Raw genomic sequence first — 23,965 nt, 5'->3', positions numbered from 1 at the left:
GATGGGCTTTAGGACATTTTCATATGATTCCAATACCGTAAGAGAAAAGTCAGTATCTGTTGTGGAGATGGTATAAACTGTGGCTAATATCTATGTACCCATAATGTATTTCATTACTTTAAGGTATGACACTCTGTCTCACGCTTAATACTGTGCTCTAAGACAATGGTTCTCAAATTTTGCTACATATTAGAATCACCTGGGCAGCTTTAAAAACTCATGATGCCTGGGCTGCACCCAAGAGCAGTTAAATTGGAATTGCTGTGGTGGGATCCACAAATCAGTATCTTTGAAAAACTCCCCGCATGGTTCCAACGCGCAGCCCAGGATGAGGACTGGTACTCTGAGTGTGAGACACGCTATCCTGACGGAGGTGACACGAGTAACTAGTGCTCAGGAACTCAGTGTCTCTTGCCTCCAGCTTGCACTGCTTCATGTCCTAATAGTTCCGAGAGGTGGTGGGGCTGGCGCTGCAGGGAGGCAAGACCAGGAGTACTGATGGCTGCACAGTGGGCTTTGCTATTGACACAGAACATTTAAAAAATGATAATGAATACTGATATTAATTCTCAAATTTTTAAAATTCATTAACTTATTGTTCAATTTCATGGTTTTTAATGTACTTTAACGACCAGCTGACTGGGGGAAAAAGTGAGGGGAGGGGAAATTAAAAAATAAATTGTATATATTAATGTAAATACACGTTAAAAGTATAAAAAGCTTCTTTCACAAAGTTAAAATTTTAGTAGTACTTTGTAAACATTGTTGCTGTTGTTCTTATGACCCACATAAAACCCTAAATATCAAAAGATAATTCAAAGTTATAAAAAAAAGTGAAAAGAAAGATCCAAAGACTCAACTTAAGCCTATGGTGAATGTGGTCTATGAGTGCAAGGTGTGGAGACCCAGATCCAATCAGATGCTCTGTGGCCCTGAGAACATCACAGATGTGGGGAAGTGTGTCCATATCTTTGCCATTTAATTTTATAAGGCTACAAAACAAAATAAAGCCCAGGATTTCCATACCTACTTTAGAATAGTGGTTCTCAAGCTTGGCTACCCACGAAACCCACCTCAGAAGCTTTAAAAAATCTTGCTGCCCAGGCTGCACTCTAGACCAGCTACATCGGAACCCCAGGTGGGACTCAGGCTGGCATCAGCCTCCTGTTACAGCTCCTCAGGGATTCCAATATCCAGGCAAGGTTGAGAGCAACTGCTTCAGAGGAAAGAAGTAGTTGCCTGGATCCTAGACTTCTCTCTCTTCTTTCCACAGGAAGCAACACAAAGATACACCAGGAAGGAAAGGGAGGAAGAAAGGAAAGAGGATCAAGAGAGGAAGGAAGGGCCTCTTGCTTCCACAGCAGGAAAAGTCCGGCTCGCACAGCCTGCTCCTGCTTACTGTGCGCATCAAGGCTGGTAGCTACCTTGGACTTTGTGGTCGTGGTCATCCTGCAGGATCGCAATGGCAACTGTGTGGTTATTTTCCATCTCTAGGAGAGTAGCTTCATGGCTGGCGGTGATATCTTCTACCTGAGGGAGATCACAGTTATGGTTACACAGTGAGCTGGGGAATTGAGGGCAGCAACATCCTCACTGCTTGGAGAACAGAGGTGGAATTCAACGAGTGGAAAGGTCAGTGGCCCAACACGTCAAGGACAAGTCATTCTGCTGAGATGACAGCTGCCCTCAGCCTTGTGCTGAGCCAGGAGAGCCAGGATTTGGTGGTAACATGGCAGCCCCTGGAGTCAGAGGGAAGTCACAGGGAAGTCACTGCCACAGCGCAGCTGTCACAGGAGGACATCAGCTCCCAGTGGGGGATGGCTACCTAGGCCACCTCTTCACGGTCCTGGGCCTGGCTTTTGGGCCATCCCCTTCCCACTCCGTTCTTTCCCCTTGCGCCAATCACTCTATGAGGTGATGACAGAGAAGGAAAAGAAGAGGGTCCTCCCCACTAGATATTGTGTTCTCTCTGTTTCCCAGTGGCAGGTAGGAGCTGCAGTACACAAGGTAAATGGAGGGAACGAACACTTATGAAGCTACCTGCTATCAGTGGCTCCATTTAACCCTCACAGCAACATTATGAGGTAGATATTTTTATGCTCATTTTACAGATGAGGAAACCAAGGCTTAGAGAGTTTTGAAATGTTTTGCCCAAGGGTGAGTAAACAGCAGGGCCAGCAGTTGGCCCAAGTCTGACTCCGAAGGTGAAGCTCTCTCAAACACACCACTGCTGGCCCCAGCAAGACCCATAACTAGTACCTTATGACCCTCTCCCCAGCACCAAGGCAGGCTGGCAGATCTGTACGATCCCACCTCACCCGCTGTGTGTACCACACCCACTTCCTAAACATGAGCTTGCCCGCCTCAGGTCCGGGCAATGTGGAGCTGCTCCCGTGGAGGGCTGCTCTTTTGTGGCTGCAGGGACATGTCCAGGAGTTGAATCACAAGCAGTGCAGCCAGTCCAGGATTCTTTATTTTCACCCTTCCTGATCTCTGCCCCCAACTCACCTACCATGTTTACTGTTTTTGTTATGGTTGCTGTAGCTGTTGCTTTCACTGCAAATGTATGACTTATAGGAGTAATTGCATAAAACGACCTCTCCCTGTGATAGCAAACCAGAACAGAGTTTTTCCAAATTCTTTGTTGGTGACCCATTGTAAAAAATACCACTGAACATCGTAACACAGGGCACACCACACGAAACCAAAGTGTCACAAAGCAATACTTTCCCTTCCTATTTGCAATAATCTGGTTTTTAAACTTTTATTCTATTTTACTTTGTTTTCTCCAAATGCTAATTACAAACCACTAAATTTATTTCACAACCTACAAATGTGTTAAAACCTGGCATCTGAAAAACACTAAACCAGAAAAGGCGCCCGGGTCCTGCAGCTCTTTGGTGGACTAGTTAAGAACATATTGCCTGTAGCTGGTGGTATTCAGCCACCTCTTGGAGTCTCTCATGTCTCTGGGGATAATTCCCAGGCTGACCTTTGATCTAAAGGGGGAAGGGATCTCCAGAAGAAAGGAAGCCCACTCGCAAAGTGGGTGCGTGGGAGTATTTGTATTTTAAAATGGGATAGATTCCCATTCTAGATACTATAATTGCATGGGAAAATTTGTCTGACTTCTCTCTCCTACAGTAAATGAGACCCTCATCCACTAAAACAGAAATCTCACTGGCAAAACCAACTCTGAACTCCGCGGTGTTAGGAAAGCCACATTACAATATGAAGACGGACATGGTGTGCAATGGCTCACTTTTATTCACTGGCTATTCTTGATTAAACAATACTTGATTTGAAGCTCAGAGATGAATCCACTAGCAGAAAGGCTGACTGCCACAGTATTTAATTGTCCAATTCCTGTTTAGATGAGGTTTTTATGGAATTTTTGTCCAAAGCCTTCCAGTCTCTTGGAAAAATAAATCACTGGTTTAAAGAAAAAGGAAATATCTTTTCTTTCCACTCCATTACTGATGTCAGTCAAGCCCACAGCACACTGCCTGTAGAAACAAGTACCCACACATTATTTGGAGGTAAGTTACCCAGTTTAGTATAAAGGAAAATCTTTTATCAGTCCTTGGTGTGATTCTAATTTGTTGGTCTCTCATACAAATTGCCATGGGTGGTTTCAGAAAAGAGAGATGAATGGAAGGACTAAGTTCCAGAAGCGTCCCATGTGTCCCTGGAGCTGGACATGCCCCGACTGGCAATACCACACTATGTGTGTGGCTGAACATGCCCTTCCGGTTTGTTGGAAGGCAGGTCTTTGATTTAGTGGTGATGAAATACCACACCCAGCATATTAAAGATCATGTAAGGGCAAGATCTATCTGTTACAGCTTCTCAGAGGTGCTTTTATGAATGAAATACTCGTCTCCTCACTCTGAAAGGCCACATACAATGAGAGGAATGCCCAGTATAGTTTGAAGGAAACCAATGAGAGCCAATGAGCCAAAATTTGGGCACAATCATCCTTACCCTTCAGTAATCTAGGTTTCTTTACATCTTCATGGTTTTAAAAGAATGTTCCCTCTATGAAGAAGGGATTCTATTTTTTGTCATAGTATTAATCCCCATGACTTCTCCTCCCATGGCTCCTGGCTTCTTTCTAGAGCACGAGTTCACATTTCGAAGAAGCCAGTAAGAACTCTCAGCCTGAGAAGACCTTGAAACCTTCTGCAGGCATTTGAAGAGATTCAGACAAGTTGACCCAAGGGAAACACAAGATAATTTTATGCATTGTAGATCACCAAGTCAGAGGCAAAAGGTGCTAATCCATTATCAGGGCATGTAAGCTTATGCGGGATGAAGCATCCTTCTCTTCCTTTTAGAACCCTGGGTGGGGCCCCCTTAGACCACTGCTGGACCACCCTCCTTCCTCCTCCAGGAAGACGGAGTTCTGGGCTGTGCCACGGAGGAGTCTGTCAGTGTGCCCATCAAATCACTAGTCCTCGTCACATGGAGAAGCAGCTGCTCCCTGTGGCAGGCACCATGCCCACAGCTGCTTGCTGTCCAGCTGGGCTGAGTCACAGCAGAGCAAAGGGCTGGAGAGCCACCCTCTCAGACGGGTAAGAATAGAGATGCAGGGTTTACTTCATTTAGCCATTTGCAAAATGCAATTATCGGAGGCTTTGGCAATTCACTTAGAGAAGCCATACATTTAGAATGAAGAAACATGTGCTTTATATTGTTTCAGCTTTACTCATTAAACCCAAACCAGATTAAACGCCCATTTACCCCCATCCCAGACATGTATTCCCATCTGATGAGACAGAGGGAGCCCATCCATGTTTACTGTCTCCAGGGCTCTCATAACGACTTTCCTTCTAGATCAGGAGGGGCTCCTTCCCTTCTGTGCTGGTATCCACTCAGAGCAGGCGGCCAGCCAGGCCAGAGCTCCCAGTCCGACTTCATCCCATTCCGGGGTGTGCCTTTTGCCCCCTCTGCAGCCCACCACGTGGGCAGGTGTTCAGAGAGGCCCCATCTTCCCTGCACCGCCTCCTCCCAGCGTACAGCGTCTCTGGGCAGTGATGGGTGGGAGCTCTGGTGCTGGAAGACTGGGGGCCCCTCGGGACCTCATTCTATTTGATTAGAGAGAGTGTGTTCCCTGCTGTGGCAGCTGTGCGCCTGCTGTGCAGGGGGACTAAAGAGACGTAATGCAAGATGATGGACAAAGTGGCCTCTGTCCACTCTGATGAAGCTGAGGATGATGCCTTCGGAAAGGATGAACGGTACCTCCTGAACATGAGACAAGGCGACCGTCAATTCCACAGGCTGAGCATGACGCTCCTGAGGGGGAAGGAATCTCTGCTTGGACTTTATTCAGCAGAATCCACAATACATCTAGGAACCAGCGGTCCCTGATGCGAGTGACTTCAGGGTCAGATCAGGGAGTAAGACAAACTGCCAGAGGGTCTTGGGGGCATGGGGTCAAAGGTCACAAGTCTGATCATTGAACGCCAGGCTCTGTGACCAAATATCTTCAGCGAAAAGCCAAAGGCAGCCCAGAAAGGAGGACTGGAAGCTTGGCTGAGGAGGAACTATGTTTGGGGCAAAAAGAGAAAAAGCATGCGTGTTTATAGTGAAAATCTGTTTTGTGTGCTTTGAGAAAGGGTAGCTATGGCAATTTGGCTTCTATTAATGTGTAGCCAGCTATAGAATGAGGGCTGATTTGATTAAACACTTTTATAATCATACTTGAAAAATAAAAGTCATACCATGTCTTCAAAGTCAGTGAAGAAAGCCAAGAGGCACGGCCACGCCCTGGCTCAGCCCCTAAACTCTGCAGGACTGAGGAACGCGTCCCTGCGTCTCCAGGCCCTGGGGATCCTTGACAAACACCAGATGCCAGGCCCCACTCAGTGACTCTGATTCAGTTAGTGTGGGGGGAGGACAAGGTGTTTTGTAGAAGTTCCCCCAAGTGATTCCCATGTGTGGCCAGAGAGACAGTCGTTGTCCCTCAGGTGAGTGAGTGGACAGTGGAGCTGTCCTGAGGGAGACCCTGCAGTCGAATCAGAGGGCAGCCTGCCTGAGCAAGCGAGCTCCCAACATCAGTGAAGCCTCAGAAAATCCCACGGGTCAGACTGAAGCAGCCTCCCTGCTGCCGGCTCTGGGGCGCTGGGGTGTGAGGAGAGGCCAGATTGGTTAAGTCGAGTTTTAAATCTCCAGAAGGATACAGATGTCACTCTCTGTGGAGTTAGCACTGCCGAGTGCAACCGTCCCTGATCAGGAAGACGTGAGTGTGGAGAGTTCTGCATGGATAACTGAAACCACAGAAAAACACCCAAACCTCCACTGCAGGCATGCACTTGAGTCTTCTCCTGCACTAAACAAATGAGTGCTTATTCTATTCGGAAATGAAAATACTGGATTAGGTGCGTTTCCTCCTTTTCCTCTCTGCCTGCACGCTCTTTGCCTGCATGCTCTCTGTTGGATAAGCTGCAGGCCAGGGTAACAGTCAGCAGCAGGAGCATAATCAGAGGCCTGAATAATTCAGAGGTTTAAATCATCCAAACCCCAAACCCAATGGGCTGCTATAGGCAAGGTTTACTCAGCTGGAAAGCATTCAGATGCTATTTCCACCATCAAGTGTTCCCTCGTCCTCCCAGCTGGAAGTAAACTCTCAATTCCTAAACACATCATCTGTATTTCTCACCCAGTATTATGGTTTCCAGGCATGTGTCTCAGAACGTCTCCTGGTCCATAATCTGAGGCTATGGAACAAGCTAGTATACATTTGATAAATCTTGGCATCTCTTGCCGTACCCTATCATGATGCCTTCGTACAGTGGGCATTCACTAAATCTCTCTGCGTAGTGAATGAATAAATGAATGAATCGCTTTAGCTATCATCAAGGGTCAAGAAGAACAGAACTCAGAGCCCCCATAAAACAGAGCACTTTTTAAATATACATAGGTCGCTTGTGTAACTCATTCTCAAGCAGAATAGCCAGGGCCTTCTTTCCTTTCAGTCCCTCCCAGTATGAAATCTCTGAAAGGCTGCTGAGGCCCAGATTAGCGGGGAGGTGAGAGCACATCTCCCGGCATGCGATTCTGCACCGACCAAGCTCAGTGAGGTGTTCTGCCCCGGGCTGCGCCCCACCAGTGGATGGGCTCCACTCAGCAGAGGCCTTAGCTCTGTGGTGTCCATACACAACACCCCGACGTGAGCCTTCAGTCAGACGGCTCCCTTGAAGCACATTCTTCTGCCTGATAACCACCTCCTGCCCTCCCTCCCCGCCTCTTGGCACCTTCTAAGCCAACCCAGAACTTCGGACCAGAAGTCTCAGTGAACACGGGTATAAATATGTTCTCTGTGTAGTTGGGAATGAATAGCCCCAGGATGCAGTGGCACAGAACAAGCTGACAGCTGTACCAGGTTTGAGATGTATCAAGGGCCATGAAATAGGTAAGACTATAGACAGCAGCACGCACAAATGTCCACGTACAGGAGTCATGCTCAGTGAGCTCAGGAAGCAAGATGCTGAGGGTTCAGTGTCTAATCTTAGCACCAGCAGGTAACTTTAGCTGTAACCTATTCTGTTTCCTGGTCTCTAAGTCTCAACTACCTCAAGCAGGCAGCCGTGTCTGGTTTCCACAGGCCTCTAAAAAAGGAGAATGACTAACCTGAGATGCTGAATAGAATAAAGTGCTATCAGATCGATTGTTTTTTTGTGTGTGTGAGGAAGATTAGCCCGGAGCTAACATCTGTTGCCAATCCTACTCTTTTTGCTGAGGAAGACTGGCCCTGGGCTAACATCCATGCCCATCTTCCTCCACTTTATATGGGATGCTGCCACAGCATGGCTTGCCAAGCAGTGCGTCGGTGTGCACCCAGGATCCGAACCCCGGGCCGCTACAGCGGAGTGTGCGCACCTAACCGCTACGCCACCGGGCCGGCCCCGAGATGAATTTTTAATTACAACGACAGTACTTACTATTACTCTGCAATTCCTCCTGTGCCCCTACGACGCACAAGCCTCTGGGGACCGTTACTGTCCAGGATATCTATTTGGAAGCAGCCCAAGGAGGGCAGCCCAATGTTCACGATAATGAAGGGCCACTCAGCACTAGCCTGAGATTTAAAGAGCACTCTTCACAGATGTCACTGTACCTTAGGACTATCATAAGCAGACTATGTGAAATAACACACCAATTAAAAGGTGGGAATAAGGCATCAGAGCCTTGGGGACTTAGAAAAAACAGGAGCAGAACTAGTTCTGACGGAAGCAGAGTTGGCTTGTTGTCCCAATCGCCCGGCTCCCGTCAGCACTAGCGGTCGTAATTGACAAGGCAGCTGGCCGTGAGGATGGGCACGTCGGTTCCTCCTGCCTTCCTGCTGACAGGCTCCCTGGGAATTACTTTCTAGTTATTTCAGGAAGAATTACCCTCTCTAGTAAGACCGCTGGGCTCAGGTTAACTAGTGTCATCATTCTTTCATTTGGCAAAACCACACTGAGGGCCTCCTCTGTGCAGGCATGGTCAGGTGCCAGAGATCTAGCCGTAAGCCTGCAGACAATTCTAACCTGGTGCTCGACAGCACGGATGCTGGAGACAGACTGGGTTCAGCCCTGGCTGGTCCATGACCAGCTCTGTGAATTCTGGCAGGTCACTGAACCTCTGAGTCTTGTTTTTTCACCTGTAAAATGGGGACAATAATGGCACCTCACCTACTGTGAGGATCACATGAGGTAGTAGATGTCAAGAGTTCAGGGCAGTGCCTCGTGCACCGCAAGGGCTAGATACGTGTTTGCTTGTCATTATTACTGCCCTCATGGAATGTGCAGATGATAAACAGGGTACACAAGTAAAATTTACAATGTGTTAGATAGTGACAAGTGCTGAGGAAAAACTGCAGCAGGGAGGGGGCGGGGAGGGTGTACGTGGTGCAGGAGAAGTTGTAATTTTAGATAAGGAAGGACCTCACTGAGAAAGTGACTTTTGAGGAAAGTCTGGAAAAGAGGGAGAAAGGGAGCCATGGAGTGTCTAGAGGGGGAGCATTCCAGGCAGAGTGCAAAAGCCCCAAGGTGGGAGCACGCCTGGGATGACGAGGGAGAGAGGGAGGGAGGGAGGGGACAGTAGGAAGAAATGAGGTCGGGGAGTGAACTTGGAAACAGCTCACCCACTGAACAGGACTTCTCGCTAAAGCAGTGCCGGCTCCCCCCGCTTCCACCCGCGTCTCCCAGCAGCAGGGCCGGAGCCCAGAGCCGCGCACTGACCTGCTCCTGGTGCTGACACCGGATGCGCAGCAGCTGGGCGCCGTGCTCCCCCTGCAGGCGCGCCACCTCCGCCTGGAACCGCAGCTGCAGCCGCTCCTCCAGGTCCTGCAGCTCCGCCCGCTGCTGCCAGCCCAGCTGCCTCACCTCGGCCTCAAAGCGCCTCTCCAGCTCCTCCTTCTCCCTCTGCAGTGTCTCACACTTGGCTGTGTTGAAGGCTGGGGGAGAGAACAACATCTTTTAAAGATCGGTTAGGAGGCGCCGAAAGGTCTGAAGCCGCGTGTCTCTGACACCCGCGGGCACATCCTCAGGGTTCACGTGACGACCAGGCACGAGTCTCTTCCTTTGGCAGAACTTCACCGTCTGTAAAGTGTCTCCCTTCTCCTGCACCTGATCCTCACAGCAGACACAGGAGGCTGAGAGGAAACCTGACCCCGGGCGCTCCGGGGACTTGCCCAGGGTCAGCCGGCGTGTGGAGCAAAAACTGCGGGGGCAGCTTTGGGCTTTCTGACCGCGAGCCCCGTGTTCCTGCCGCTAGAGCAGGGTTTCTCTGAGGGTCCATGGACCACAGGCATCAAAAATCTTGGGCGTTTGTTAAAAATGCACACTCCTAGGCACACCCTGGGTGGATCAGAGCCCTGGGGCAGGAGCCCAGGGCGTAAACTTTTCACAACGCCCACGGCGACTCTTAGGCCCATCCAGGTTGAGACCTGGGCACACCCGGCAGCCGAAGAGAGGATGGGGGTGGGGGTCCAATACTGAAGCTGTTCGGCCAGGCTGAAAGGCCAACAGGACAGTCTCAGAGCAAGTGCGGGGGTTTCCTTTCAGGTGACCGAAGCTTCACTCACACCATTCCTCTCCAGCGGAAGGACAGGGACCACTCGATCCCCCTCTGTGCAGGCGTGCCTCCCCTTCCAGTCCTGGCTTCTTCCCCGGGCGCTGGCAGGGGCTGAGGCAGTGACAGCAGACCACGGCTCCTGCAACTGCTCCTCACCTGGGAGCCTGCGCCCCCTGGGCTGCGGGCAAGAGTGGCTGCTCTCATCCTAAAGATGGCCTCCTCCACTGCAAACTGCTTCCAGGAAGGAGAAAAACACTCTGACAATCTCCTCTGTTTAGGTCAAGTGGAGTTGACCGTATACACGCACCCAGAGGTCGAGGGGCACATACACATCCTTCACATTCCACAAAGACTGGGTGCCACCATGCTCTCCACTCTGTGCTACCAGCTGGGGAGACGTTGTCATTTGCTTAAAAATTGAGTGAGTCGGTATATGTACTGGTTAATGGTACTCTACACCCAAGGCGTGGTTAGTTATGATCAGAAATATACACCCAAGGTGGTTAGACAGCATTTGAAACACCCTGATCAGAAGTCCCAGCCTATAGAGACAGCTAATTCAAGGCCTTCTTTGCCACATTCGACTCTAAAAGAGTTTGTTCATTAGCATGAGGGATGTTTAAAACACTTTTTTCCCCTGGTAAAATGAGTGGTGGATTGGCTGGATATCATTTGGCACCTTGCCCCGTGTGAACAGTGTGTAAGAATCTGGCCAGCCCAGCAGCCTAACACTGTCCCCAACGGCCTTCTTGGCCTAGGGCTTCGACTGGCCCAGTGTCCCATGTCCCACCCTTTAATGGAGGATTCTGATGCACAATCTGGCCAAGTTGTCTGCAGGATCTGCCAGTGTAATCGGGGTGTCCTGAGGGTGGGGTGGTGGCTGCTGTCCACCCACATGTAGGCAATAAGAGGATGCACTGTCTGTAGGGAATTTAAAAGCAATAACCAACTGGAAAAGCCCTCTGCTTTTTATTGCCACCTTTGCCAGTAATTCTAACGAATGTTGGTGAAAAAATACTCGTCCTCAAAAAAGTCTTTTGTTAGTCTAAGTTCTGAACAATTTCTACAATTACTTGTCGAGGTGTTTAAAAATAATTTTTGTATTTTAAAATAATCACAGAGGAAAGTTGGAAGTACAGTACAAGAACATTACTGTACAAATGACATTTTTTTTCCCTGAACCATTTGAGAATAAGAGGCTGCCCTGCTGTCCCATCACTCCCGAATTCCTTAGTGTATATTCCCCACCACAAGGACATTCTCCTACATAACCAGGACACAATCGTCAAAATCAGGAAATCAACATTGATCCAACAGTGCCATCCAACGCTCAGACTCCATTCAAGGTTCACCAGCTGTCCCAATAATGTCCTTTCTAGAAAAAGGATCCAGTTCTGAAGCATGAGTTGCATTTAGCTGTCCTGTCTCCTGGGTCTCCTTTCGTCTGGGACAGTTCCTTGGTCTTTCTTTCCTTGACTTTCAGGATCTTGACACTTTTAAAGATGACAGGCCAGTTATTTTGTAGAATGTCTCTCAATTTGGTTTGTCCGATGATTCCTCATTATTAGATTAAGGTCATGCGTGTTTGGCAGAAATATCACAGAAGTGGCACTGTGCTCTTCTCATTTGAATATTAATAAGTTTGAATAATCTTTAAAATGAAATTTCTTCTTTTTTAATTGTTTATATAGTGAGTCAGGAAAATAATGCTTATTACTGATTATTACAAGGTTATACTGGGAATGATTTTGTGTTATAGAAGAGGGAATGTTACAAATGGTCCAGTCTGGGTGTCAAATGTTAGGTATGCCCCTGAATATATATATTATTGTCACATCTGCTGTGAGTAAACCTTTTAGGCGAGGTCTGCCTATGGGCCAGGTTGCTGAGAATGCACTGGGCATACCACCACAGGGAGTAAGATGCCTTTTGCTTGCTCGCTAATAAATACTAGCATGAACAGCAGACTCGGTCTGAGGCCTTCTGGTACCTAGTAGTGGGGTCGTGGTGGAGGAGGTCCAGAGTCCTCCCCTACTCTGATCACTGGAGCCTATGGTCCCCACAGAAAGAACCTAACAGTAACTAATGGCCATAGTGGCTCAGGCCTGGCAGCAGCAGTGAAGAGATGCCTGTTCCCAGGAGTCCTGACCCGCTGGCTTTAACCCAGCTCCAGCCTTTCCCAAAGACCCTCCAACGGGGGGAAGTTATTAGGGATTTCACCAGGGCCTTTGGCTAGTGAAAAAGGCTATCAGGATCCACAGACTAGGTAAGAGGTGTATATATAAGGCAGGTTTATCCTGGGGTGACTGGACAAAGACATGGAATGTCCATTAAAACAACAGTGCTTGATGGATTGAGACAAAGTCAAAATGAGGCAAACAGAGGAGCAATAATTTTACCTACACACGGGGAAGGCGGAGTCATCCGACAGACAAGAACCTGGCGCCACTGGGTAATGGCTGGGAGCCCCAGGGCGGGTTTCTGGGTGCCTGGGGCCTGTTTGTAGAGTGCTCTTGTTTCTGTAATTTGGGTGAACTAACTTCATAGTGGTCTCTGCCCCATGTATCGTGCCCGGTGGATGGGATCACAATAAAACAGTGACAACAATCCTTTTGCTTGTATTTAAAATAGGTCCACAAAGCAGGGCACAGAGAGGAGACACAAATGGTTAAGAAACATGAGAATGGACGGTCGGCACCATTCATGATTAAATACATGCAAATTGAAGCCAGAAATAATTTCTCACTTAAAAGGCTGATCAAGATGAAATACTCTGATAATACAGGAAGGGTATGAGGAAAGCAGCATTTGATGGACTGTTGTGGAAATTAACTGATAAGCTGCTTTAGAGGGCAAAAATATCTTCCAAAATTTAAATGATACGGATGGGAGCATTAGAGGGTGACAGCTCAAGAGTATGGGGTTTCTTTTTGGAGTGATGAAAATGTTCTCAAGTAGACTGTAGTGACAGTTGCACAACTCTGTGGATATGCTAAAAACCACTGAACTGTACACTTTCAATGGGTGAATTGTATGGTACGTGAATTATATCTAAATAAAATTTTCACAAAAAAGGAAAGAAAATTTAAAAAATAACATGACGGAAAATATCTCAGAGGATAAATTTAGATGTTTTTATAGAAGGAAAGTTCATATTCTGATTTTAAAACTCTATATAACAATGGTGAAGATATATGCCGGCAAAATAAAACAAAAATGAAAACCCCACCACTAAGCTGTTTTATACACACACAGAGACATATGTAGAGCCTAAGAACCATTCTTAGTGTTTCTTAACTAGAGATATATCAGGCACATAAAACTCAAATGAAAATAATAAAAAATGCTGATCATGTATTTTGTCCTTGGTAAAACACTATTTTGTATGGGAAAAAAATTTATTTATCGTATACTAATATCAGTATAACTCCAGAAAATTAAGGCAACTAGTTGACTATACAGATTGTGTAGATGGAATAAAACAGATGAAAAGGTAAAGAAATGAATAAAAGCAAATCAGTTACACTGGAGAAAAAAATTAAATGATGCATAATTTTAACCCAACAATTTTACAAGTGCACAAAAAAACTTGATCAAGGATGACTACTAAGTGTGATTTGCCTTAGGGAAATGGTGGGGGGCTACTTAGATAAACGATAAACCCAAGATACATATATGACAACTCCTATATACAATGGGATATAGGTAGCTAGTAAAAAAATAAGGTAGGTCTTTTTGTGCTATCATGGAGTAATATCTGTAATATATTGTTAAACAAAAAAGGCAAGATGCAGAAATAGCATGATGGTGTAATTCTATTTGTAGTGGAAATGTATCTATCCATCCTCTATCTCTCCTCCCTCCGGAGGTTGTGTGCTTAAGTTACAGGACTCACTGCCCAACCAACACCGGCAACAATGTATATTTAATAAGATTCTACTGTTTGTTTGCATGCCTGATGAGTAAAAACATTTAAAAAATTACCACCATTATTAAGGAGAAGACTGGGTTTGAAAAGGTTATGGTATCCAGCGGTCAGAAATGACATGACTCTTCTTACTATTTTATTTATATCAGTGGCAGGATGACCCATGGGCCTGGCACTGTCTGGGGGCTCAGAGACGACTGGTTTTCATACAAGAGCTGTTCTCCCTGAACTGCACTGTTGCCTTAAATAAATCATGAGCTGTGCAGGCCTCAGTTTTGCTGTCTATAAAGTGGCAAAGTAGTCATTTTTTTCACATATAGCTCCAATCTCCAAATTCCAAATTGCTATTATGCACGAGAAAGGTTATACTTATATTCTTCCCAGACCCCATGTTTTGAGCCCCAGGCCTGCAGAAGATATTGGATGAGATGAGCAGCTGGGCCACCAACGGAAAGAGTTCCAATGACAGAGTCCCTGAAGAAATAAGCGTCCTCTTGCCTTGGGTAAATTTTCAAAAATGTATCTATTCGGGCACTTTGCAGACAGAGATTAATGTGGGCTAATTTAACAGCATTAGACAACATCCAGAGGCTTACTTTCATTCCTCCTTTATTTATAGGAATAGGAATTCACGTGAAAACATTCGGTACTTCACAGCGAGAGGCAAACACCACAATAACAAGTCCCTAAAATCTAAGAAGCTAAGACAATGATTTCTAAAATATCAGGATTATGATTGGCCAAGACAATATAACACTTCTCATTCATAAGCATGAGTTTGAAAAGCAAAAGCAGGATTAGAATCTATTGTACAGTTTAGACAATTGAAAATAGACATGTATGTATGTATGAATATATGTATAGTGTGTATATATCTCTCTCTCTCAAAACACCTAAAATATTATTAAAGCTGCATTTAGAACATCCTCAGACATATATAATACAAAGATACCAATCTACCAGTCTATGAGTGTAGCACAAGAAGATGCAGTGTGATCCTTGGGACAATGCAGGGTAAAATCGCTGTGGAACTATTTGTAAAGCAAGCTTAATTTCAACCCCAGTTCATAAATCAAGTGAGAAGGAAAAAACTCAGTGAGTAAGACCAATTTTCTTTCAACAATTGCCCCAAATGTCTCTTGAATAATTACCACTTTTTTTTTTTTTTTTTTTTTTGTGAGGAGATCAGCCCTGTGCTAACATCCACCAATCCTCCTCTTTTTTTTTTTTTTGCTGAGGAGGACGGCCCTGGGCCAACATCCGTGCCCATCTTCCTCCACCTTATATGGGACGCCGCCACAGCATGGCTTGCCAAGCAGTGCGTCAGTGCGCGCCCGGATCCGAACCAGCGAACCCCGGGCCACCGCAGCGGAGCGCGCGCACTTAACCGCTTGCGCCACCGGGCCGGCCCCGAATAATTACCACTTTTTATTGGTTTACCAGAGAGGTAGCAAAGAGCAGTAATCACAGCACTAGACCTAAATTGAAGAGAAGTATCTGGCTGTATAGCTCACGCAAAAAGCATAAGGAATAATCTTATACTGCCTTTTGCAGCATAGGGAGTGCTTTAGACATAACAACTATAAAATAAATCATCTAAATATGAAGAAATGATACTGTGTATGAATAAACGGCCTGTTATAACGGTCAGTGTTACGGGCTGAATTGCGTTGCCCAGAATTCATATGTTGAAGTGCTAACCCTCAGTGCCTCAGAATGTGACCATGTTTAGAGACAGGATTTTTACAGAGGTAATTAAGATAAAATGAGGTCATTAGGGTCAGCCCTAGTAATCCAATATGACTGGTGTCTTTATAGGACACAGACAGCTACAGAGGGAAGACGATGTGAAGACACAGGGAGAAGGTGGCCATCTGTAAGCCAAGAGGAGAGGCCTCAGAAGGAACCAACCCTGCTGACATCTTGCTCTCGGACTTGCAGCCTCCAGAACTGTGAGAAGATAAATGTCTGTTGTTTAAGCTCCCAGTCTGTGGCGCTTTGTTATGGCAGCCCTAGTAAACTAATATAGTCACTAGGATGGAAGCACATCTCAGTTAGATAAGAGATTAATTTGTTTCTTTGGGAGATAGGGAGTAATTGAAAAGAGAAAATAACTTTCAAGGAAAAAATTTAATTTAAAAATTACCCATAGTCTCACTACACAAGGAAAATGAAATTTTCAATTGCATAAGCCCTTCATAGCTGTTGCAGTGGTGTGAATTCTTAATATTCTGTTAGGAATTTTCCACGTGTTCCCACTTCACATTTTTATGGCTACCTTATATTCTCATGTTGAAGTACCAAAATTTATATGCCCTTGTTGTTGGACATTTGGTTCATGTCACCCACATATTGTTTTTCTTTTTACATTAGGATAAATTCCTAGGAGTGGAATTACATGGGGTTAAATCATGCGCATCTTTACGCTGTGAAGTTTTGGGGTTTTTTTTTTTTTTTGATGGCAGTGATCATGCAACAAATCAGTGCCCACCAGGGGGAGCTCTAATGCCTGAGAAATGCCCTCTGGCGGCGAATGCCTTTCTCCAAACTTGTCAGATCACAGAGACACACAGGAGGCAAACAGGCTCAGTCTCATGAAACAGGCTGCCTGGGATCCTGGCCACACTGCCCTCTACAGCCCTACTCTCTTTTCTCTTTCCTTAAGATCATCTTTTTGATGAAGATGTCAAGAAGAGAGAAAAGGAGAGCTAAAAATGGAGTATGAAAGGTTCATGGACTAAGTAGAAATAAGAGGGAAGGGGCCAGAGAGAGTCCTGGGTCTCCTGTCATTCTGCAGGTCCATGCAGCATCTCCAGGGCCTGTGACTACCTGAGAGCTTGTGCTGTAAAAATAACAGCTCGCATTTATAGAGTGCTTCCTGGGTGTCAAGCACCTGACATACTGGCCTCACCTAGATAGATATTGTTGCCCACTGTAGCCCTACTAGGTGTCCAGAAGGTAGACTAATCTCCATTTGCAAGGAGCAGGTGGGGGCTGAGAAAGGATAACTAAGTGATCCAAGGCCACTCTGTGAGTGGGTGAGGCCCTGCAGAGCAGGGGCTGGAGCCCAGGTGAAGTCTCCCCTTTCCTCCGCCCCTGCACTGGGAGCAGCCCCATGCACAGGCGTTTAACATCTCAGAGGCAGGGCAAGGCTTTGGCATATCACCTTCTAAGCACTCACTGCTCTGAATCTCAGTGTATCTCTTTACCTGCCTGTCTCCCTCACCAGTGGGCAGGGACAGTGTCACATCAATCTGTATTTGTGGTCACACGGGCAGGCCAACAGTCAAGAGACAGTAACTGAATTCACTCAGCACCTGCCATGTGCCACGCCCAGTCCTAGGCACGGGGGTGAACAGGACACACTGCCACGGAGCGCAAACAAACAAATGAGCAAAATTTTTACACGGCAAAATTCTGGATAGCAAAAACTTGAGATAACTGCAGAGAAGGTAAAATAAGGGCATGCTAGGGAAGAACTGGGGAGAGGGCAGATTCCTTTAGCTCGGGTAGACAGGAAGCCACTCTGAGAAGACACCCTCCGAATAGAAGTGAATGACAGAGCAGTGTGCAGAGGTGGAGGGAGGGAGTTCCAGGCAGAAGGAACTGCAGGTGTGAAGGTCCTGAGATGGGTTCCATTTCGGAATGCCTAAGGAACAGAAAGACTACCACGGGCTCGAGTGTCCATGAAGGACAGAGTGGAGGGAGGTGAAGTTCAAGAGAGAGGCAGGGTCAGATCATGCAGGGCCTGTGGTTTCTGGAAAGGAGTTATAGTTGTAGTCTGGTAACAGTGGAAAGCCCTGGGACAGTCCTAAACAGGGGATAAGAAGAGCTAATGAAGCTTCTGAAAGATCCCTCTGGTGGCTGCACGGAGAACAGACCGTGTGAGGCAAGGATGGAGGCACAGGAAGCAGCGAGGAGGATGTTTTTGGAGTCCAGGCAGATTTACTGGGGATGGACTGAGGCTGCAGCATGCTGAGGGATGGACTGATGTGCAACGTACTTGGGAGGCAAAGCCACCTTGACCTGCTCATGGATCGGATGAGGGAGATGAGGGAAAGACAGGAATCAAGGATGACTCAGGCTACTGATCTGAGCAACTGGGGGTGGTGGTGCCATTTAAGGAGACAAAACAATGGAGGAGTCATCCACCTGGGGAGAAAACCATGCATTAGACACTGAATAAATCTACTGAGTTAATAGATGAGTTCATGTACGTATAAGGGCCCATAGTTCACAAGTGTTAGGGTGGAATTCTCCTCTGATCTGTGCTACTCAAGGGCCTTTCTGAATGCTGTCAACTAGTACAAAAAAGATGAAATTCAGGACTGCTGAATTTTGACAAGCCTTGCGACACTTAAATGATTACTGACAATGTTTCATTGCACATGGTTCATATGCTGTGGTCTATTTTACAAAAGTGTTGAAGTCTTAAAAGCATGAGATCCCGGGACAGGCTCTAGCTATTAAATCTCCCTCTGAGAAGTGGGGGCAGACTGACAGATGTGTTTCTCCCTGTGGGTGTGTAAACGGTTTGTGGAAGGAGATGTGAGATTTGGCTGTAGTGAGATGAAGAGCGTTCTCTAGCTGCCAGGAGTTTTGAATGCTAGGTAACAAATATGGAAACATTTCTTATCAAGGTGGCATTTGAACATTTTACTTACCTACTGGTCTAACTTTGGCAACACAGTCCCCGAACTGGATGACTATATATAGAATTCCTCAAGATTCCCAAATACATGTCATAAAGTGCTGCACTAAAGTCCCATCCCTTACTGCTCAAACTTTCACACGAGTGATATTGATAACTCAGACTGTACACTGAATCCTGAATATCAGAGTTTCCAGAGAACAGATTAGAAGGGGTGGGGGAGGTGGTGAGGTGGGGAGATGGGAAGTCCAGGAAGGGAAGTGGTCAGGTGACACCTGGAAAGGAGCGGAGACAAAGGCAGATCCCCCCGAGGCAAGGGAGGCAGGAGGAGCCCCGGTCTCCAGGCCTGGCCTCTGTTCCAGGTACTATCAGCACTAGGTGTGGGAGTTGAGGCAACTCACTCAACCTCTCTGGGTATAAACACTTTCACTGTAAAATGAGATCAGGCACTCTTATGGGCTGAATTATGATCCCCTAAATTCATGTGTTGAAGCCCTAACCCCCAGTACCTCAGAATTTACTGTGTCTGGAGATGGGGTCTTTGAAGAGGGGATTAAGTTAAAATGAGGCCATTAGGGTGGGTCCTAATCCAATACGACCAGTGTACTTATAAGAAAAGGAGAGACACCAGGAAAGAGGAAATGGATTTAAGAGGGTGGTTATAACTATGAGTTTTGAAAAGAAAAAAAAAGCTATCTACGTGAGAACTAATAACACTACAGCCCATAAGTAGGAAATGACTTTATGAGGAAATGGTTTTCCACAGAGCCTGTTTCTTCCTTTCCTCCAGGTTCATTTGGGCTTGCAGAGTTTTAAAAGCATGTCTATGGCACCAGCTCATCTAATGCACTCCATGGGGCCATCCTGAGGGTGCAGGCTTTGGACAGCGCAGATAATGGCTTCAGGAGGTATGGGGAGTATTTACTGCTTTTAATTTTTTTTTCTCTTGAGCAAAATGGCATCAAAAAGATGATCCTTTAATTTTATCTCAAATTAATATTTGTAACATATATTGTACAGGTAACATCATCTCCACGTTGAACATACTCTCTAGAAGGAGCTTTTACTAACTTCCTGAAAAATGTTTAAACAGAAGCATAATTTGAGGTTCTGGACCCCTCTTCACTGGGTGGAATTTACCTTAGAGTTCTAAAAAATGACTCCTATGACCCTGACATAATAAGCTTCACAGCCTGGAGTGGCCCCATTTGACAGAATGTTACTAACCTCAATGCTTCCCCTTCTTCGCTCCTAGGTGGGTATGGAGACCAAGTGGCTGCTAGATAATAAATTTTAATGCATTTGATGGTAGTAGGCTTAAATATCATCATCCCTTCTTTCAGGTTGTCAAATGCAAAGCATGACCTGGCCTGGGTGCTCTGTGCTCTCTACAGGATTTGAGAGATCCCCCTCAGAGGTTTTCCTAGATGTATAATTGTCTTTATTTTTTATCCAAGGGTTTACTACTTTTAATTTTTCACAAGAATGAAGGATTGTTTTAAATCTATGAAATCTAATTTTTTAAAAGGTGTGCATTTCCACATTAACTTATCCCAGCCTCTCTCCGTTACTTCAAATATATCAAATTGATTCCAAGGAACAAATGAGCCCCCTTGAACTATTTCTACCCACTCATTTTTAGGCATAGACACAGAAGAAGCAACGTTTTCAGGCAATCTCAAGAGCCCAAGAGTGTATTCATGAATAACGGACCTGTCTGTCCAATGCCCTGGCTACACCTGCTGCCTTTATTGATGGGTTCCCATCACTTAGCACAACGCCAGGCTGATTTCCATAGATACACGCTGACTCGAATGAGGCCAGGACATCACTCCCACAGAGTCCCAGTCCTCACTCCACTGAGGGGACTAGCGGAGGTGCTGAGACAGCAGCACAGGACAGCCACACCCCTGTCAGCGCACCTGGAGCTGTCTCACCTGCGGACTCTGGCTTGTCCTGGCTGATGGGTTTGTGTGCCTACTGCACGGGTGGATCCCATTTACCTGGTAACCGTCTCACTACTTCCACGGGAATCATCACGCCCGTGGTGGCAGTTTCTTTGCAGAGACCCAGCTTCCGGCCAACATGCAGACTCTTCTAATTTATACAGTCACTAAAACTGAGCAGTTAGAAAAGTGACTTTCAGCTGAGAAATGAAGACAACTCTACCTCACTGAGTGGCGCCAGGATTAAATGTGAAGCACCCAGCACAGCACCTGGTTGGAGCTCACCCTTGCTTTGCCGTGTGCTGAGGACTTCCCACTCAAAGCGTGGTCCACTCACCTGGGAGCTTGTCAGAAACGCAGACTCTCGGGCCCACCGCAGACCGACTGACTCAGAACCTGCACACTAACAAGATGCCGGGAGAGTCACGTGAGCAGCACTGTGCTGGGGAGCACGAGGTGCACTGATGGCACAGGGAGGAGAGTCTTCATCCCTCAGTGGCGCTCCTCTCTCTGAGCACACAGCCTCCAGGTGGGTAAAAAATCAGCTTCAAGACTATTAATAAAGTAAAAGTTCTCAGTACTTAAAACCTAAAAGTATGTCGTTTGACCACAGTTAGCGTTCAGTAAAGACGTGTGGCGCTGGGGCAGCCAGAGTTGGCTGTGAGTCGGGCTCAGGAACCGGCACGGAGGGTGGGGGTGAATCTGGCTTCATGAGATGCTCAAGTGAAAGGAGGAGTGCCTGGCGGGTTTTAGAGCGTGAGGACAGGAAGAACGGCAAGTGAGAGAAAATGAAATAAAATCCGTTTGAGACCAGATGATGAATCACACTGACCCCTTTCCAGGGCAGGGGCTGGACAGGCAGCCCCAAACAGGGCCAAAACAATAGTGTGAAAAGATTACAATTTTAAGGGTAGCCTACCTGGTTACCAGGTGTGAAATGTACAGAGACACCTGCCCCGGTGGCATTTCTTAGTATTATGCAGAAAATACCAAGACGACCATGCTGCTGGACAATGTGACGTGAAGGGGGGAATTTTGGGGCTCCTTGCCTTGCCTCTCCTGTTGTTCGGAGGTTGTGGAGAACCCATGTGCATGGGCACAGTGCCTATTAGAGAAAGACAGAAGGCTCCTTGGAGACACCAAGGGGTTACAACTTCTGGCAATAAATAAGGAGGGAGTCAGGTAGTAGCCCCTGCAGTGCTTACTGTATGTGACAGGCCTCTGTGGGTGCATCTGCTAGATGTGGGTGGTTTTTAAAGTGACTTCGAGCAAATTCAAACTCGGAGAGTGGTGGTGAGACCCTGTAAGAGAAAGTGAGTCCCAGCATACACTAGCATGGGGATGGACAACATGGGACCTGGCACTAGGTCCACAGGATCCCGGCTATGCTGGAGGAGCAACCTAGACCGGCCTGAATAAGACTACGGGTGTCTCCAGTAGGGGACATCTGGAGAATCATATCAGAGGTCCACCTGTAGCTCTTAGGACAGGTTATAACATATTTCCAGTTAAGGAAACTCCTCAGTTATTTCGTAGAAAAGGTTCAGTCATTCTTGGTTAATCCTGTTACTGTCTTTACAGAACACTGAGTTCAAGACCTCTTTCAAGTGCTGTGGCCAGAGCACAGGCACCTCAACAGATGTGAGCTTGAGCTTACTAGCTGACACTCCTGTGCAGGGGATTAATCCCCCTCTAAGCCTCAGTTTTCTCATCTGTAAAATGGGGACTACTGTAGGACTTACCTCCTAGGGCGAGTGTGAGGTTTAAACGGGATAATTCAGACTAAGTGCTTACCATCGTGCCTGGCCTCTATTAATCGTTCAAAAAATTTTGATGAGGGTACATAGAATCATGGCAATATTACAAATGGGAATATTTTCCAGCCTTCGTGAAAGCTAGGGTGATACAAAGCATAAGAAAACACACCCATCACACACATACATTTAATGCAATGGGCCCACTTGGACTACTGAAGTTAAAACTCTGGTCCCCAGTGCTGGTGTGAGAGGTCACTGCTGCCCTAGCCAAAAATTATTTTCATGTGGCTTATTACTGCTTTGGTTTGCTGCACATCCTTAAGCACGTATTGTTTGAGGCAACAGTTATCGGATAAGGACCTATGCCCAGTGCCCTGGGTCTCATTAGAGGCTGCGCAATGATTACTTCTGCCAAATCCAAAGCCTGAGGTGATCATGTCCACCTCACGTAGTGGCCACAAGGGTGGCCTAAGGTGCTGCTTGCCAGCAAGGGCCTGCGTGATCATGGTCTTCATCAGAATCCCTAGGAAGACAAGTTCTCCCTTTTGTTACTGCTGGTTAGAATATTACGTCTGTTTCTTAAAACGTAATCACAGAGAAGCAAGAGGGGGCTTCCTACCACACCAGGTGCCAGAAGATGTAAAAACTTCTTTCTCTTCCACGTTTTTCCAGAAAAAGGCCTCAGGCAGAGAGGAAGGGAAGGAGTACCACTGGATGGAGGGCCTCTGGGATGGTCACTGTCGGCGGCATCACGGCTGCGGGTACTGAGCGCTCTCTACATGCTGGATGCTCTACTGAGTGCCGAGAGAGGGTTATTGAACTCCACAGAAACTCTGTCAACTGGGTGCAATTCCTACTTAATGATCCCACCTTACAGAAGAGAAACCTGGGCAGCAGAACCAAGTGAGTCCAAACCTGTGGCAATCTCCAGGCTGTGCTGCCACACGGTCCTGTGTTCAGCCAGTGGTTCCCAGACCTGAGCTGGCATCAGAATCACGTGCAGGGCTTGTTAGAACAGAGTGCTGGGCCCACCCCTAGAGCTTCTGATTCATTAGGTCTGGGGTGGGGGCCCGAGAATCTGCATTTCTAACAAGTTCCCAGGCGATGCTGATGTTGCTGGTCCAAGGACCTCATGCTGAGAACCACTCCTGTAAGCAAAGACAGTGCTTCTTAAACTTTAATACAAATTATCTGAGGATCTTGTCAAAATGCAGACACTAATTCAGAGGTTAGCAGGGAGCCTGAGAGTCTGCATTTTGAACAAGCCCCAGCTGGTCTAGGGTTGCTGCTGGTCTGGGGACCACACTTTGAGCAGCAAAGCCCTAGGGCTTAGTGCTCAGTACTCAGGCCACAGAGCCCCGCCTCCCCTCGTGTGCAGAAGACACACAGCCTTTACCACCTGCCTCTGAAAAGCTGCTCAAAAACAGAGCAGGGGGCAGACAGTGTCTATCGCTGCTTATGGGACCTGCCCTTGCTGCCACTCTGAGCCAGCTGCCCGTCTGGATTCAGGCCTCTGTTCTCTCACCTGGCTTGAGCTCCCAATGCTGACCCTGAGGCCATCTGTGCAGACTTAGCTCTGAGGCTGTACCCTCCTGGTGAGTTCGAGTCCCAGGACACGGAATTT

General features: G+C 46.9%; 1 protein-coding gene across 3 annotated transcripts in view; it reads right to left on the bottom strand.

Annotated features, from left to right (window-relative positions):
• The window catches only part of MTUS2 (microtubule associated scaffold protein 2), a 411,904-nt gene that overhangs the window by 14,178 nt on the left and 373,761 nt on the right, over positions 1–23,965 (bottom strand). For all 3 annotated transcript variants that reach the window (XM_058547941.1, XM_058547942.1, XM_058547943.1), the window contains 2 exons: positions 9,225–9,439; positions 1,425–1,530 (listed from right to left, as the gene is read on the bottom strand). In XM_058547941.1, the coding sequence (XP_058403924.1) occupies positions 1,425–1,530; positions 9,225–9,439 (321 nt within the window). The remainder of the gene's footprint in view (positions 1–1,424; positions 1,531–9,224; positions 9,440–23,965) is intronic.

Source organism: Diceros bicornis, chromosome 9 (genome assembly GCF_020826845.1).
Source record: "Diceros bicornis minor isolate mBicDic1 chromosome 9, mDicBic1.mat.cur, whole genome shotgun sequence".
Classification (NCBI taxonomy): domain Eukaryota; kingdom Metazoa; phylum Chordata; class Mammalia; order Perissodactyla; family Rhinocerotidae; genus Diceros; species Diceros bicornis.
Note: the sequence above shows the minus strand (reverse complement) of the source record. Positions and strands in the feature narration are given on the sequence as shown.